General features: G+C 35.8%; 2 protein-coding genes and 2 pseudogenes across 2 annotated transcripts in view; 2 read left to right on the top strand and 2 right to left on the bottom strand.

Moving 5' to 3' along the window:
* MRPS31 (mitochondrial ribosomal protein S31) overlaps positions 1-14,464 on the bottom strand; it is a 43,473-nt gene extending 29,009 nt beyond the window's left edge. The window contains exons 1-4 of the mRNA XM_011370363.2: positions 14,259-14,464; positions 10,822-11,106; positions 2,251-2,409; positions 973-1,113 (exon numbers count right to left, since the gene is read on the bottom strand). Coding sequence (XP_011368665.1) covers positions 973-1,113; positions 2,251-2,409; positions 10,822-11,106; positions 14,259-14,383 — 710 coding nt within the window. The 5' untranslated portion in view covers positions 14,384-14,464. The remainder of the gene's footprint in view (positions 1-972; positions 1,114-2,250; positions 2,410-10,821; positions 11,107-14,258) is intronic.
* LOC111745866 lies at positions 1,881-1,999 on the bottom strand (annotated as a pseudogene).
* Positions 14,465-14,547: 83 nt separating the features above from the next.
* SLC25A15 (solute carrier family 25 member 15) overlaps positions 14,548-14,856 on the top strand; it is a 45,819-nt gene continuing 45,510 nt past the window's right edge. Inside the window, exon 1 of the mRNA XM_011370358.2 lies at positions 14,548-14,675. The gene's annotated coding sequence lies outside the window, so the exon portion shown is untranslated. The remainder of the gene's footprint in view (positions 14,676-14,856) is intronic.
* Positions 14,590-14,856, top strand: part of LOC105298916 — an 8,457-nt pseudogene continuing 8,190 nt past the window's right edge.

Below are 14,856 nucleotides of genomic sequence, written 5' to 3'. Positions count from 1 at the left end.
ACTTTATTCAATAATATGTTGTAGTCATAAAATAACTTTAAAACAGTAATTCAGATAAGCTTTTGAAATTCACTGTAAGCTCTTGAAATTCCTTTGGTAACTGCTGACCATCTTTTCTAATCTTCCTGTACAAATTAATGTGAGCTCTTGAAATTCCAAAGTCACTGTAAGCTCTTGAAATTCCTTTGGTAACTGCTGACCATCTTTTCCGATCTTCCTATACAAATTAATAATTTAACATCTGGAAGGAGCTAACTCAAATTGCTGAGGTTATACTTAAAATCCTTAAAATATGCATCAAAAATAATCCATTTGTGAACACATTTGCTATGAAGTTGAGTTGGTTTTTGTCAGACCATGCTAAATATCTGGTTCCCCCTACCCAAATATCACTTTACAGGATTGAGAGAGAAAGAACAGAAACTTTATATAAATACAGATAGCTTTCTATTATAAAATAACCATGTAAGGCATAACTTAGCATCTTTAAAGAACTGCAAATTGCTAAATTCAAATTGTCACAAATAATCTACTACTTTAAGGTATTACAATGGATCTTTCTTTCTTTGATGGTGAGTTATTCCTCTAGGGTATGAAAAAAGATGATTATATAGATATAAAGGGTATATGAATATACATTGTTTGGCACGTATTGGAATGAAAAATAATGCTTCTCACAAAATGTTCGTTTATTCAGAATTCAGTCAGCTCAAACTTATTCTAAATCAGGAACCCTCTATTCACCATGGGTAAAAGTGAGACAGGACCCAGTTTGATTTATAGTATAGAAAAGTATAGGAATGCTAAACTCACAACATCTTTCCCTCTCTAGGAAACAGTACATGCTGAGTAAGGAGACAGACATAAATGCAGCCATAATGCTCAGATGCCTATCAGCAATAATATGCATAACAACAAAGTAAATCTAAAGTTAAACAAAACAAAACCAAATAAACTGCAAACCTTTAATACCTTTTTCTAAGGTCAACGGTCTTTTCTTGGCCAGCATAACTGTCAGCTTCTTCATCAAACTGAATCTGATGAACTGGTTTTGTACTAACTCTAGCTGTGGCAGATCTGGCAACTTTCATATCTGATATTATGTTACTGAAACTGAAATAAGAAAAAGTTAAGCGTATTACAAATTTTATCTACAGAATAGTAATAACCTTTCTTAAACATGATTCATATCACTTAATTTTTATTTTACTTCTATGCAACAATACAACATAAAAAGTTATGTTTAAATAAAAGATCATGTCACATATTAACACTCACATTGCACAGACCACTAAGATTTGTTTCCTTGTCTTTTAAAGATGTTCTTCAAAAATGTTCATTTAAAACATAAATTGTCATTTGTGAAAAATTTTCAAACATCTAGAGCAGATGATATATAATCAATATCTGTATACTTATCACGTGGATTACAAATAAAATGAGTGCTCTGACTGACAGTCCAGTCATCTATATTTTTCTTTTAACCTCCTAAGATAAATCTTGTACACATGCTCTCTGAGAACTACTGATTTAGATTGCTCTCCAAAACAGAGCAGCCACTCCTGACAACATTTCAGCAGCAAGTGGTATAACCTGGCATAAAGTAATGAGAGATGAGAGAATGAGTGGAAAGAAGTCAGCTAAAACTTAATAATAAAAAGTAAAACAGAAAGAAACAGGCCTGAAGATCATCATACTATACATAAAAGCAGAAAATTATTTAACTGAAAAAAATTAATCTTAGAGAAACTGTTTTATTCTGTTATTTACTTTTTACAAAAAAAATTTTTTAGGCGAGGCAACCCTTGGTTGACCTCACAGATTGCAAGGACCTTGTCAGCTTACAATCCCTTATTTATTTTTTCATTTTTTATTTTTTACGCCTATAGCACCTGGTCTTCATAAGTGGTCTCCCATCTAAGTACTAACCAGGCCCGACCCTGCTTAGTTTCCGAGATCAGACAGGATCGGGCTTGTTCAGGGTAGCATGGCCGTAGACTATCAATTATTTTTAACAATTTATCATTTATTTTTCAGGGACCAGAAACTGTGTAACTTCTCAAAAGAAAAGTTTAACCATTCAATTAGTCTTTTAAAAACTGCAATCTTATTAAGACATGAGGTTTTTTCAAACAAATTGCTAATATTCCACTTTGAGGCCTATGTATTATATAAATGAATATATTATGTATACCTGAAAGCCTATTTTGAGCTGTCATCATTGTTAATATAATTATTTGATTCACTAACCTAATTTTAGGTTTTATTCCATCTTTCTGTGCCCTTGAGTCCTCCTCATGCTGTTGGAGCTGCCTTAGCAGCTCCGACTTGGTTGTCTGCTTGTCAAAGGGGAGAGATTCTGCAACAGCGGATGCAGCAGCCACCAACTCTGGGCTCAGGGACTCACTTCTGAAAAAGAAAATGAAAAACAAAATGAGAAAGAAAAAAGGGGCATTACTTATGCCACTTAATATTAGTGGAAAGTAAAATGATTTTTCAGAGAAAACGTTTGTTCAAAAAAGTATCAATTTCTGACAAAAATCAAGAATTCTTAAATATTAGGTATCAAGTTTATATAAACTTAAATGTTAAAGGTTAAAGTTAATGGATACCTGCTGAAGAATAATACTAACTCAACAATATATTAAGGTGGCGGGGTGAAGGATCAGCCTTAAAAAATTTGTGGGATTTTTAATTTTAATGCCATTTTATTTCAAAAACAATACTTATTACAAGCAAGCACAAAAGTGGCTAAACCTGTTCATAGCTTTATTCATAATAACCTAAAACTGGAAACAAACCAAATGTCTATCATCAGAATAAACAAATTGTGATATATCCATACAATGGAATAATACTCAGCTCATACCTCAACATGAATGAAACTGAATAAGCTGGATTTAAAAAAACCATATACTGTATGATTCCATTTACATCAAGTTCTAGAATAGGCAAAATTAATCTAAAGTGATAAAAATCAAAGTAGTGGTTGCCTCAGAAGGCTACTGTGGGGCAATATGAAAATGAGTAATATTTTGTGTCTTGCTAAGTATCTGGGTTACATGGGCAGATCTGTTTGTCAAAATCCTACAGCTAAGCTTTATACATTTCAATGCAAGTAACTTTTACCTAAAAAAAAAAATCATTATCGTCATCAAGTAGAAGACTGAAGAAGGGTGAAAGTACAGATGATACAAGAATGGCAGAATGTTGGTGATTATTGAAGCTGGGTGACAGGCACAAAGGGGTTTTATTTTTGTTTTAATGTTTTCAATTTTCCATAAGAAAAAGCTAAAAAAAAAAAAAAAGCTACTCTTCAGTGCGTAAGGGCAAGTTAATAGAAAAATATGCTAGACATAAAGAGAAATTTATAATTTTAAGTCAATAGGAACTTCTATCTCAATGAGTAAAATCTAAATTAATGTTTTACTACATCTGGCTTTCTACACTATGATCTGTTATCTAAAATAGAAATCAAAGTTCCCAAATCCCTGAAGTTGTTGAATAAAGATTTTAAGAACTTTACTTACTAAAATATGGGAGATCTAAAATCTGTTTGGAATGGGAAATAGAATGAAAAGAGGAAATATAACAATTAGTTAAAATGTTAACCTGTGAATAAGGCTTAAATCTTATCTCAAATCACTATTTCTCTCATAAACTGTGAGGTTCATTTTCAAATTTTAATATATGTATATTTGATCAGAGTAAGCCAAGGATATATAGATGAGTATTCATTTTCTGGAACCATGCATTTTATGACAATGGTGTTCTTTATAGTTATAACTTCCGGGTTTGTAATTTGAAATGTTCTAATTAATAAAAATTGTGGTGAAGCCTTTCATCAAAATAAGATAATTTTTACACACAGGGACTTCTCTACATATATTTTAACAAAATGATGAGAACTTGTTAAAATATTTAACAATCTATTCTATCCTATAACTCAGACTATTTCATGAATAGATATTTTTTCACTTTATACCTTTCTGGGCTTCTAAATTTCTTTAAAAAGAACTGTGTGACATAAATAATTTCAGAAAAGGAACTCTGATGAGGTGAAACATACTATTTAGTGGACATGTTAATTGGCATAACTTTTGGCAAGCAATCTGGTGACATGTATCATAAGCTTAAAAACTATGCAAATTCTTTGACCCAGCAATTCTACTTCTAGGAATATGTGCCTAAAGAAAATAGATATGTGGAATTTGAGGGATTATTGCATACACTCAAGACCTAAGTAGTTCTATTCTCTATGCCTGAAAGGTAAATTATCTCTCAGCTATCTGCATGGGAGATGTTCCTCATTCTTATCCCCATCCAGATAGTAAACAAAGCTAAAATTTAGAAATAGCTTCTGAATGGAGATCAAATTCAGGGCAGTGTCAAGAAAACAGTGTAAAGATGGACAGGACTTTAAAATCCTTTGTTAAGATCTTGGAAAGATTTAAGGTGGTCCCGCAGAGAGCCTGTCAAACAGGCAACAGGACTTCTAAGAAACTTAAAGGTATGGTCCCAGTCTCTCAGGAACTCAATGTAGAAGAGGACCTTGGTTCCCAAACTGTGCCCTAAGGCACCTGGAGCATAACAGGGAAATATATTGTCTGTTCTTGACCATTTAAATACTCATTCAAGGTAGTGTATACTTTTAACATTATACTACTGCATTCCTTTTGATATCGTATCTTTGTGAAGATAACTTTCTGAAAGTTGCTGTGATAAAAAGAAAGATACTCCTCAAAAATCAAGGCAGCACAGGAAATGAGAGTGGTGGTATCCAATCTGATTTGAAGGCTAAATTATAAAAACAATACAAATTCCTCTTGGTTTTCTCTTGGAACACTCGCCCTGGGAACCTAGTCACTATGCAGTGTGAAAGCCCAGGCCACACTGAGAGGTCACATGTAGGTGTTTCTACTAAGAATCTCAGCCAAGGTGTCAGTTGACAGCCAGCAGCAACTGCTTAATGAGAAAATTTCAGATGATTCCAACTCCTGGACTTCTAAGTCTTCCAACTAAAGCCCCAGACACCATAGAGCAGAGAATTAGCCTTCTCCACTGTGCTCTGTCCAAACTGCTGACCCATGTCCCACAGAATCCATAGCATAAACAATGGTTCTTATATGTTACTAAATTCTTGGGCAATTGTTATGCAGCCATCGTACCTATATCAATGGTGGTTCCATATATGATACAAATAAACTAAAAGCAGGCCATACATGAAACAATGATGACAATGCATCATGAACCAAAAATAATGATTAACCCATTTCTGTACATCTAAGATCCCTTAAAAGGGGGAGGAATCATTAAAAGTTTTTAAATTTCATTAAATTTATTGGGGTGACATTGGTAAGGTTATATAAGTTCAAGTGTGCAGTTCTATAATACATCATCTGTATGTTGCATTGTGTTCACCACCCCAAGTCAAAGTTTCCTTGTCATTATATATTTGACCCTTTTTCCTTCTTCTACCTAACTCCATGTTCCAACATATGGTCTATCCTTGAGAATGTTCCGTGTGCACTAGAGATGAATGTATAATCGGTGTTCAAGATGAAAAGCTCTGTAAATATCAATTATGTCCATTTGACCTAATGTGTCATTTAAGGATGATATTTCCTTATTGACTTTCTGTTTGGATGATCTATCCATTGTCAGTGGGGTATTTAGGTCCCCTACTATAATTATTTTTGTCAGTTTCTCTCTTTAGTTGTTAGTAGTTGCTTTACATATTTTGGTGTTTCTAGGTTGGGTGCATATATATTAATAAGTGTTAGGTCTTCTTGATGCACTGTCCCCTCTATCGGTATAAAATGTCTATCTTTGCCTTTTGTTACCTTTTCTATCTTGAAATCTATTTTGTCAGATATAAGTACTGGTACACTCATTTTTCTCTGGTTGTCATTTGATTGGAGAATCATTTTCCACCCTTCACTCTGAGTCTGTTTGTCCTTGCAGCTGAGATGTATCTCCTGAAGGCAACATATCGTTGGGTTTTTTGATCTAACCCACTCCTCTGTGCCTTTTAGCTGGTGTGTTCAGTCCATTTACATTTAGGATGATTAATGAAATACGAAGACTTCCTATAGCCATTTATCTTTTGTTTTCTGATAGTTCTGTGCCTCCATTGTTTCTTTTCCCTTGTGTTTCTGTCTCTTACTTTAGTTTGGTGGTATTCTACGACTTTTTTCTGTTTCCTCTTACGTTATGTGTCTTAGTTCTAGATTTTTTGTGTGATTACCATTAGGTTTATATAAAATAAATTTTCATACAGTTGTCCTTTTTTTTATGATTGCATCTTAACTCCATTCCCCTGTGCAAGTTCAGTCCTTTCCGCCCTCCTCTTTAATGCTTTTGTCATAAATTATCCCTTTTTATGCTGAGTTCATTTCCAACTTGCAGTAGTTATTGTTACCTTCTTCTTCTATAAATGTTTTTACTTTAGCTTTATGTTATATTTAATACCCAATTCTGAACAAGGGTTGTAATTTCCTGCTTCTTTTAGTCATCTGATAGTTCTGTATCCTTTTGTCGTTTTGTTTCAGAACATCTTTCATTATTTCCTGTAATGCATGTCTGGAAAAGCCTTCATACATGAAGGAATAATTCTCCTTCATATCTAAAGGATAACTTTGCTGGATAAATTATTGATGGCTGGTGATTTCTCTCAATAATTTGAATATTTGTTTCCACTCTCTCCTAACCTGAAAAATTCAATGATAATCTAATGGGATTTACTTTGTAGGAGACCATCTTCTTTTCCCTGGCTGTCTTGAGAATTCTTTGTCATTACTTTTTTTGACCGTTTCAATCCAATGTGCCTTGGAGAAGGCCTTTTGGATTGAGATAATTAGGTGTTCTGTTTGCTTCTGGGATTTGAGGATCCAGTTCTTTCCATGGGTTTGGGAAGTTCTCGTTGATTATTTGTTTGAATAGGGTCTCTGTTCTCTTCTCTCTCCTTTCTCCTTCTGGTATATCCATTATTCTTATACTGCTTTTCTTTTTTTAATGGAGTCAGTTCTTGTAGATTTCTTTCTTTCATTTTCTTTTACTCCTCAATCTCTCTCTTTTTTCGTTTGAGTCATTTCTAGATTCTATCTTCGATACCACTCTTTCCTCTATGTTGGCTGCTCTATTTCCTAAGCTTGCTAGTTCATTCTTCATCTTTTATTGAGTTATTCAACTCCAGAATTTGGTTCTTTCTTAAGTTTCGATCTCTTTGATAAAGTACCCCTTTTGCTTGATTTTATTTTTGAGTTCATTAAACTGCCTGAGTTTTCTTGTATCTGAGTTTTTTCAGAACTGCAATCTTGAATTCTGTTATTTAAATCACATATTTCCAAGTTTATTTTCTGGAGATTTTTCATTCCTTCTTAGCTATCTTGTTACCTTGGCTATGTATGGTATTGGATGGATTATTTCTCTGCCTAAGCATTTATGGAAATGAAATCTGCGTTTTAAAAAAGTGTTCGACACTTCACTACTTTAGGTTGATAAGTAGAGTTCTTTCTTTTGTTTTCCAGTAGGTGGCACTGAAGCACAAGTTTTTATTTTCTCTTACACTGCTATGGCTTCCAGGATCTCTGTGGAGTGGTGTTGCCTAGGCAGTGAAAAATGCCCTATATTCTCGGGGGAAGTGGGCGTCCCCTCTGTGACCAGGTCACCTCCACCTCAGGACTCCACCCCTGTGGGGAAGTGTGCTGGGAGATAGGGATCCATGCCTGCAAGATCCCAGCGCTGCCTCCGGAAACCAGATGCTGCCAACAGTGCTATACTATCTGAGATGTCCCAGGTGCCTCCACCAGGCTTTGCTGCAATGGGTGGGGGAAAGCCAGTTTGTGCATTTGTGGCCCTGAAATGGCAGCTGCCAGACCTCAGCTGCCACACTTCTGTATTTCTGCCCGTCACTGAGTTTAGCTGCAGCGTGCACCTGCTGTTCATGGAGAAGTTTCTGCCCTCTAATCCTCAGGGCTGCAGAGAACTGAGAATGTGTGCTGTACCACAAGACTTCTGCTGCTACAGAGCCTGCTGGGGCTGCTTCTCTGAAAGGGTGAGGGGAGGTGGTTTGTTTTCTGCCAGGTAATGATGGCTGCTAGACTACAGCTGCCACACCATTGTGTTCTATCTCTGCTCGTGGGTTCAGCTGCAATATGTGCTAGTTACTCAGGCAAGAATGTTGATTCTACCCCCCTGTTCCACAGGGCTGCAGAATGTGTGCACTGTAACCCGCCTTTCCCTGTTCCTGAGTCCCCTGGAGCTGCAGTGAGATCTGGGCTGCATCTGTGGCACCCGTCTCTGTTCTCCCCCTTTCCCTCCTCTCTTACGCCCACCTTCAGATGTTTCAATGAGAGGCTCTCTTAGACGTGTTTATGTGTTGAGCAGGGAATCCTTTGTTGAATTATAGTTGTCCAACTTGTGATCTTCAAGGGGAAAGATCTAGAAGACCTCTGACGATGCCATGCTGCTGATGTCACCAAAAAATATATTTTAAAAACTCAAAACAAATGTACTTCATTCACCAATCTTTGATGTAGGACCAAGCTTACTCTTTGAACATAGGACCAATGAGAGAAGTTCCAAGATATATCATTCCCATATAAACCACACACTAGTACATTCTCCAATATTTCCAGTTTCATTTTCTTTAAGTAGAAACATGGAGCAAGAACTTAAAAATACTTACAAAGTAATCTGAGTATAGAATTTTCCTAAATTTTTATGCTTGTCTTATTTATACCTATTTGGAAAGCAGTTTCAAAAATTACCTTTACTGAATCTTTGCACAGCATTCTACTCATTTTAACCACTTCTACAATAGTTAAATTGTATAACTATAATAAAAAGCACACTGGGTCATAAACAGGTCTGAGAGCTAAAAAAACACCTCACTCTGGATAAGTATATATGTATGTATGTGTATTAACTGTTCTGTAAACACATATAATATTTTATTTTGTTTCTAAAAGGATAAAGAAGAGGTAACTATTATAGGCTCACTGTCTGACTCACTGTTTGAATTAGCTAACTCTCTACCACCCAACTATGCTTTCCAGAGGTATTTTTGATACATGTTACAATGTAGAAAACAAGAGATTCCATAAAAATTCTGGAAATAATAAAAAATTAAGTCATTCTGGAAAAAAGGAACCTACCATATTTATTTATTCTGCTAAGAGAAATCAGTAATGAGGCTCTTAAAGCCATATACCTTATTACTTGAATCAATGATGTCACTGACGCAAGACATTTAATAATCACTAAAACAGAGTACCACTATTTAAACTACAACACAAATGCTAAAGTATCACTGATTGCCCTTAGAATCTGTGAAATCTAATACTCTTGACAAGCACAAGTAATTACGATATTTTGAGAAAACCACATAAGCTCAGAACACTGATAATTATAGGTCAAAGGAAGTCATAAAACAGTTGTAAACAACACGCTAAAATTCTATGCTAGGTGGAATTTTTTATATGGAAATTTCATATAAACAAGTCCTTCAGAGACAGGAAGCTACCTTCAAATTAGGATGTAAACTATTTGTTAAGTAACAGCTTAAAGAGGCAAATGAATGGCAGATATTGACTAGCATGTAAGAGAATGTGTGAAATTCTCAATTAGATCACTGCTCTTTTCCTAGATTGTTTACAGATAACTCTTTATTTAAATATAGGACAATAACAGCATTTTTCAAGAAATTATTAGAGTCTCTGTTTACAAATTGATATTTAGCCTCCATTAATTCAGTATCTCCCATGTAGTCTATTTTCATTTAAACTTTTAAGTTAAAAAATTCTGCCAGAATGGGCAGAGCTTTTATTCAAGTCTAGGTCAGGCTTATTGTTGACCACTGCCCACTATCTCCTTACCTCCTAAAGTACACTGCACTGTCACTCAGAAGTCTCTAAGAGTCCACATGTTTGCTTCGAGTTTGTCTAGCCTTCAGAAAATTCACCAAAACATCAGACAAAATCCACATAGATAAAATAAATTGAGCAGTGATCACTGAATATTGTAAAATTTGTAAATTATATATAATGGTATATAATAATGATTGTTTTACTTTTAAAAGCTTCACTTTATAAAAGGCTTCAGTATAGGTTTCATGTATCTAGCTTCTACATGCACTTAAGATGATCTGTTTGCAGGTATTTAGTTTGTAGTTTTTCTGGAACACAGTTTTCACGTCTCTTATTTTATAGATGAATGAGTATTCCACAAAAATGCAAATCTATGAATCCATTTGGTTTAAAGACACTGGTAACAGTAAATCAATAAGCATCATCTGTCACTTATTGTTAGATACTGTGCTAAATCCTAGAAGAGCAATAATGAGGCACACAGGTCCTGCTCTGAAGAGCTATCTTTCCAGTAAGGGAGATAAATCAAACAAGTGGAGAATTAGGTAAAAGGTAAAAGAATTTTTTTTAATGATGTGATGATAGGGGAAAAAGTAGAGATAAAGGTCTTATCAGACTAACTAGTATTGAGATGATACCTGCTACATAAAGGCTCAAAAAGGAGAAATGGGATCAGGGACCAGGAAGGTTAGGGAAAGCTTTGCAGAGCCAAGAGTTGCTACAGGGTTTAGAAGGCAGATAAATCGTAAAAGGCAAAAGAGAATGTATTTATCAGGCCTAAACAAAAGAACAGAGGAAGATGTATTTAGGGAAGAGTAAGTGGTCTAATTTGAATTTAAAGAAACATTTGCAAATGGACGAAAGATTAAATTTTTTTTTTTTCTGAAAGAAAAAGCTTACTAGAATTTGAAAAATCACTTTCAAAGAACATTCAAATTGTAATTCAATTTACCTCTTCTTTGCAGCATCTTCTGTAGCTTTTTGGAGCTTGCCAATTGTATCCGCCAAACTTTTAAGTGGTCTTCTGTTGGGTGGCTTTGTGGTTTGTACATTTACTGTGCTTAATTCAACTTTCATGCTTTTAATGATATTTAACAAATCCTTTTTTGTATTTTCTTTTACACTGTCTTGGCTCTCTGTCTCCTTGGAAATCTCATGGATTGGAACAGAATGCCCATCTTTCTTGCTATAGATCACGTTGTTAGTGCCAAAATATCTTTGGATCTTATTTTTTGTCCTAGAAAGATGTAGTAAAAAAAAAAAATAATAATGATGATGATTATTATTATAAATATATATATAAAATGCAAAATAATAAAGCAAGGACTCAAAAAAATGTTTCCATGTGTTTCTAAATTTTTCAATTCAAGCATTTCCCTTTTGCTTTTTTTTGTTTGTGGTACAATTGACATATAACATTACATAAGTTTCAGGTGTACAACATAATGCATTGATATCTGTTTATATTGCAGAATGATCTAGTGCTTCTATTATTAGTGTTAACAACCATAACAATAGCAATTTAACATTTATTGAACATATACTATGTGCCTAACTTTATGCAACATATTTTTGGTAAATTTTCTCATACCCACATCAACTCCATAAGATAAGTATTATCCCCATTTTGCATTTAAGAAAACTGAAAACCAGAGAAGTGAAGTAACTTAACCAAGGTCATGAAGCTTGGCTCTCACTAAGGCCTAAGACACAATGGTATGCCACAAATGGGTTACATGTGTGCTGAGACATTGAGCTCCTAGTCCTAGTCCATGGTGTGACTGGGTGAGGCCTGGAATGCTGGTGCTCCTGTCTCTTACCTCCCTCCACTCACCTTAGGGTTTGGTATAAATATCACTTTGTGTTCCATGACGTTAAAAAAAAAAAAAGGTCAAAACACTGACATTGTTCACAAATTTCAATTTATTATTCTCAAACTCAAATCTGACTGCCAAGTCTTTGCTCTTAATGATAAAATAATACCTCTTTAAAAAGTCATAATTAAACAATATGAAAAGAAATTTCTATCTAAAAAAGGTTACTTTATTTTTTAAAAAAAATTCTGGGTGTCATTCTAATGTGGTCAACTTTCTCACTGTGCTAATGTGTCATTTAACCAATCACCATTTTTAGTTAAAATGGAACAGAATTTTTTTTTTTAAGGTTTGATATTAAAGAACTTTAAAAACTAATAAGTTGGTTTCGGTAAGAGAGTATAGCATAAAAAAAGTCATTCATTAAATATAGTGAATATCTACTCTGTGCTGGGCACTATCCTAGGCATTGATGATATATTAGTAAATAAGAATTTTATTGTCCCTATCTTTATGAAGCAAACAGGATAGAGCCCTGTTTCTCAAACTTTAAAATGCATAGGAATTACCTAGAGGATTTGTTAAAACACAGAGTCTTTGGTCCCACCAAGGAAATGTGCTTCAGTAGCTTTGTGAAGGATTCGAGATTTTGCATTTCTAAAGAGCTTTCAAGTAATGCTGATGGTGCCCATCAGAGGACCATCTGAGGATCACATTTAAGTAGCTATGTAATGTATGTTATTTAAATTCTTACAATCTTATAGGACAGGTTTTATTATTCCTGTTTTACTGAAGAAACTGCTGCTCAAAGAGGTTAATAGTTCCTAACCTTTAGAGGTCATGTGAATCACCTAGGGAGCTTATTTAAACCTTAGATTTCTGAGATTCTTGGTTGGTAAGTTTGGAATGGCGTCCAAGGATCTGCATTTAACCAAGACCCCAGGTGATTCTGATGCAACTAATCTCAAGACCCTGCATCAGACCCTGGGTTAAATACTATATCAAGTTCTCAAAGCTAGCAAATGGTAGTATCAGGTCAGAGACCCTTTAATGAAAAAGAAAATGGCTATTTCCAAAAATGCTGAAACAAACTATTTGATCTGCTTATAAAAATGTTGGAGGCTAACACATGAGGCACTTAAAAATTAGCATGAAAAACCCACTGCATAACTAGTATTCTCATAATCAGTACAAAAAAAACCCTACTTACTCAACTTAGGAAAATGCTCTAATTATTTCACATGAAAATTTAAATTAAATTAAAGGTATAACAGAAAGGTGGCAATCAGGAGAATGAATTGCACATATAATCCATACTTCAATGTTTCCTTCCAAGACTGATATAACACTGCAGAAAGTATATGTATACCAGGAAATCATGTATAGGAAGGAAGTAACTCCATAACACTAAAATAATAAAACTCTAACCCTAACCTCCCACCTGAGCTTGTTTCGACTGAGAACATTTCATCAGCACTTCAAATGCAACACATCCAAAATCACTTTCAAGAGCTTCCCTCTTGGACTGACTTCCCATTTTTCATCCTTCTGTGTTGAATGGGCCTCTTACCATAGATATTTTGTATTCTAAAAACTATGATATTTTAAAAGCTTTCTCAAAGCTGCCTCTCATTCTTCTGTTAACATTAATGGTACCCTAATCCTTTAAGGCAAGCAGCTGAAATCTTTGCTGACTATCTTACTCTTATCTAGTCACATGCCAGATCCTATCAATTCTACCTGTGCAATTTTTCTCCATCCAGCTACTTCTTCCTACTCTTACTGCTACCAACCTGCTTCAGCGCTGTACTTACCACAGTGGCCCCAAATTGTACTGCATGGAATATATACAGAACTAAGTTTTCATAATCATTAGAGTTCTCAGAGAATAAATATCAACACCAAGAATGCCGCAACTCCTTTTCTTTCTTGGCTAAATCCAACCCTTGGTCCGCCTTCAGATTTTATCAAACTTCTTTTCCTGAAAGGATACTCTGAAACTCTCCTACCATGGTTAGGCGTCCCTATTTGTTCACCCAGCAATTACTTGTTAATAGAGTATTCTGTGCTACCTGTACTATACTCAACCATTACTCTACTTGAATTGCCTACTTGGTGTAACTATAAGCTCCGTGAGGGCAGGGCTCTTATTTGGGGCTTAACGCCAGTGCTGGCATATTGTAAGCACTTTCAATAATAAACTAAAGTACAGGTGGAGTCAAGAATGAGACCATCAGTTTTGGGAGGCAAAAATAAATAAATAAAACTTCTCTTCTGAAGCGTGGCTAAAATGAGGGAAGTGGCAAGAGGGATGAAGTGCTATGTGTAGTGAAAGTAGCACAGGACAGCAAACCAGGCATGTAACCGTAGCTGTTTCCCACGGACATTATGACCTTGGGCAAGCCATTCTCCTTCTGGGATGTCCCTTTCCTCAGATTTAAAGCAATGGCTTCTAAAATCCCGCAGATTATAACATCGACCCCAATAAGCCGGAGAACGATAACAAAGTACGGGAAGGGGACGGGGATTGCCGGATGGCCTGAGGCCAACAGCGCTGAAATGCGCTGAAATGTACCTGACCGTTCCGTGCCGAGCACTGAGTAGCACAATCGCAGCCGCGGACGCGTCTGGGCCTCCGGAGCACAAAGGGAGGCGGGAAAGGGGGAGAAAAGGCAAGGTAGTCGAGACTCTTGAAAACATTGCAGAGAAATGAAACGGACTGCGAACCAGAATTAGAGTGTCACCTGCACACACGTCCCCCTCCTCTCTCTTCCGTTCCCCAGCCTGCGGCGTTCCTCTTCCTTCACGTTCCGGTGGACAACAGAGGTTGGTAACTGTGTTCCGGGCTCACCCGCTGCTCCCCTTTCCCGGCGATTCTAGCCCCAGAGGTGGAGTCGACCGTGGAATTCAGTGAGGATTCACTGGTTGAGTCGGGACCCGGACGCGGGAGCCGAAAACATGGAGGGAGTGATCAACTCTGCAAACACTGCAGGTGAGGCCAGTAATGTGAGGCGGAGGACTGACTCTACCGTGCGATGTTTAGGGGAGAAGATCCACAGCATCCATCATATTCTCAAAATGATCCAAGAAGTTTAAAAAAATTACCTAGGACGTGCTACTCGAAAAATTAGTATTTCTTTTCAGTTCCTATTCTTGACATAGAGTCAAAACAT

This window comes from Pteropus vampyrus, unplaced genomic scaffold (genome assembly GCF_000151845.1).
Source record: "Pteropus vampyrus isolate Shadow unplaced genomic scaffold, Pvam_2.0 Scaffold167, whole genome shotgun sequence".
NCBI classification, from domain to species: domain Eukaryota; kingdom Metazoa; phylum Chordata; class Mammalia; order Chiroptera; family Pteropodidae; genus Pteropus; species Pteropus vampyrus.
Note: the sequence above shows the minus strand (reverse complement) of the source record. Positions and strands in the feature narration are given on the sequence as shown.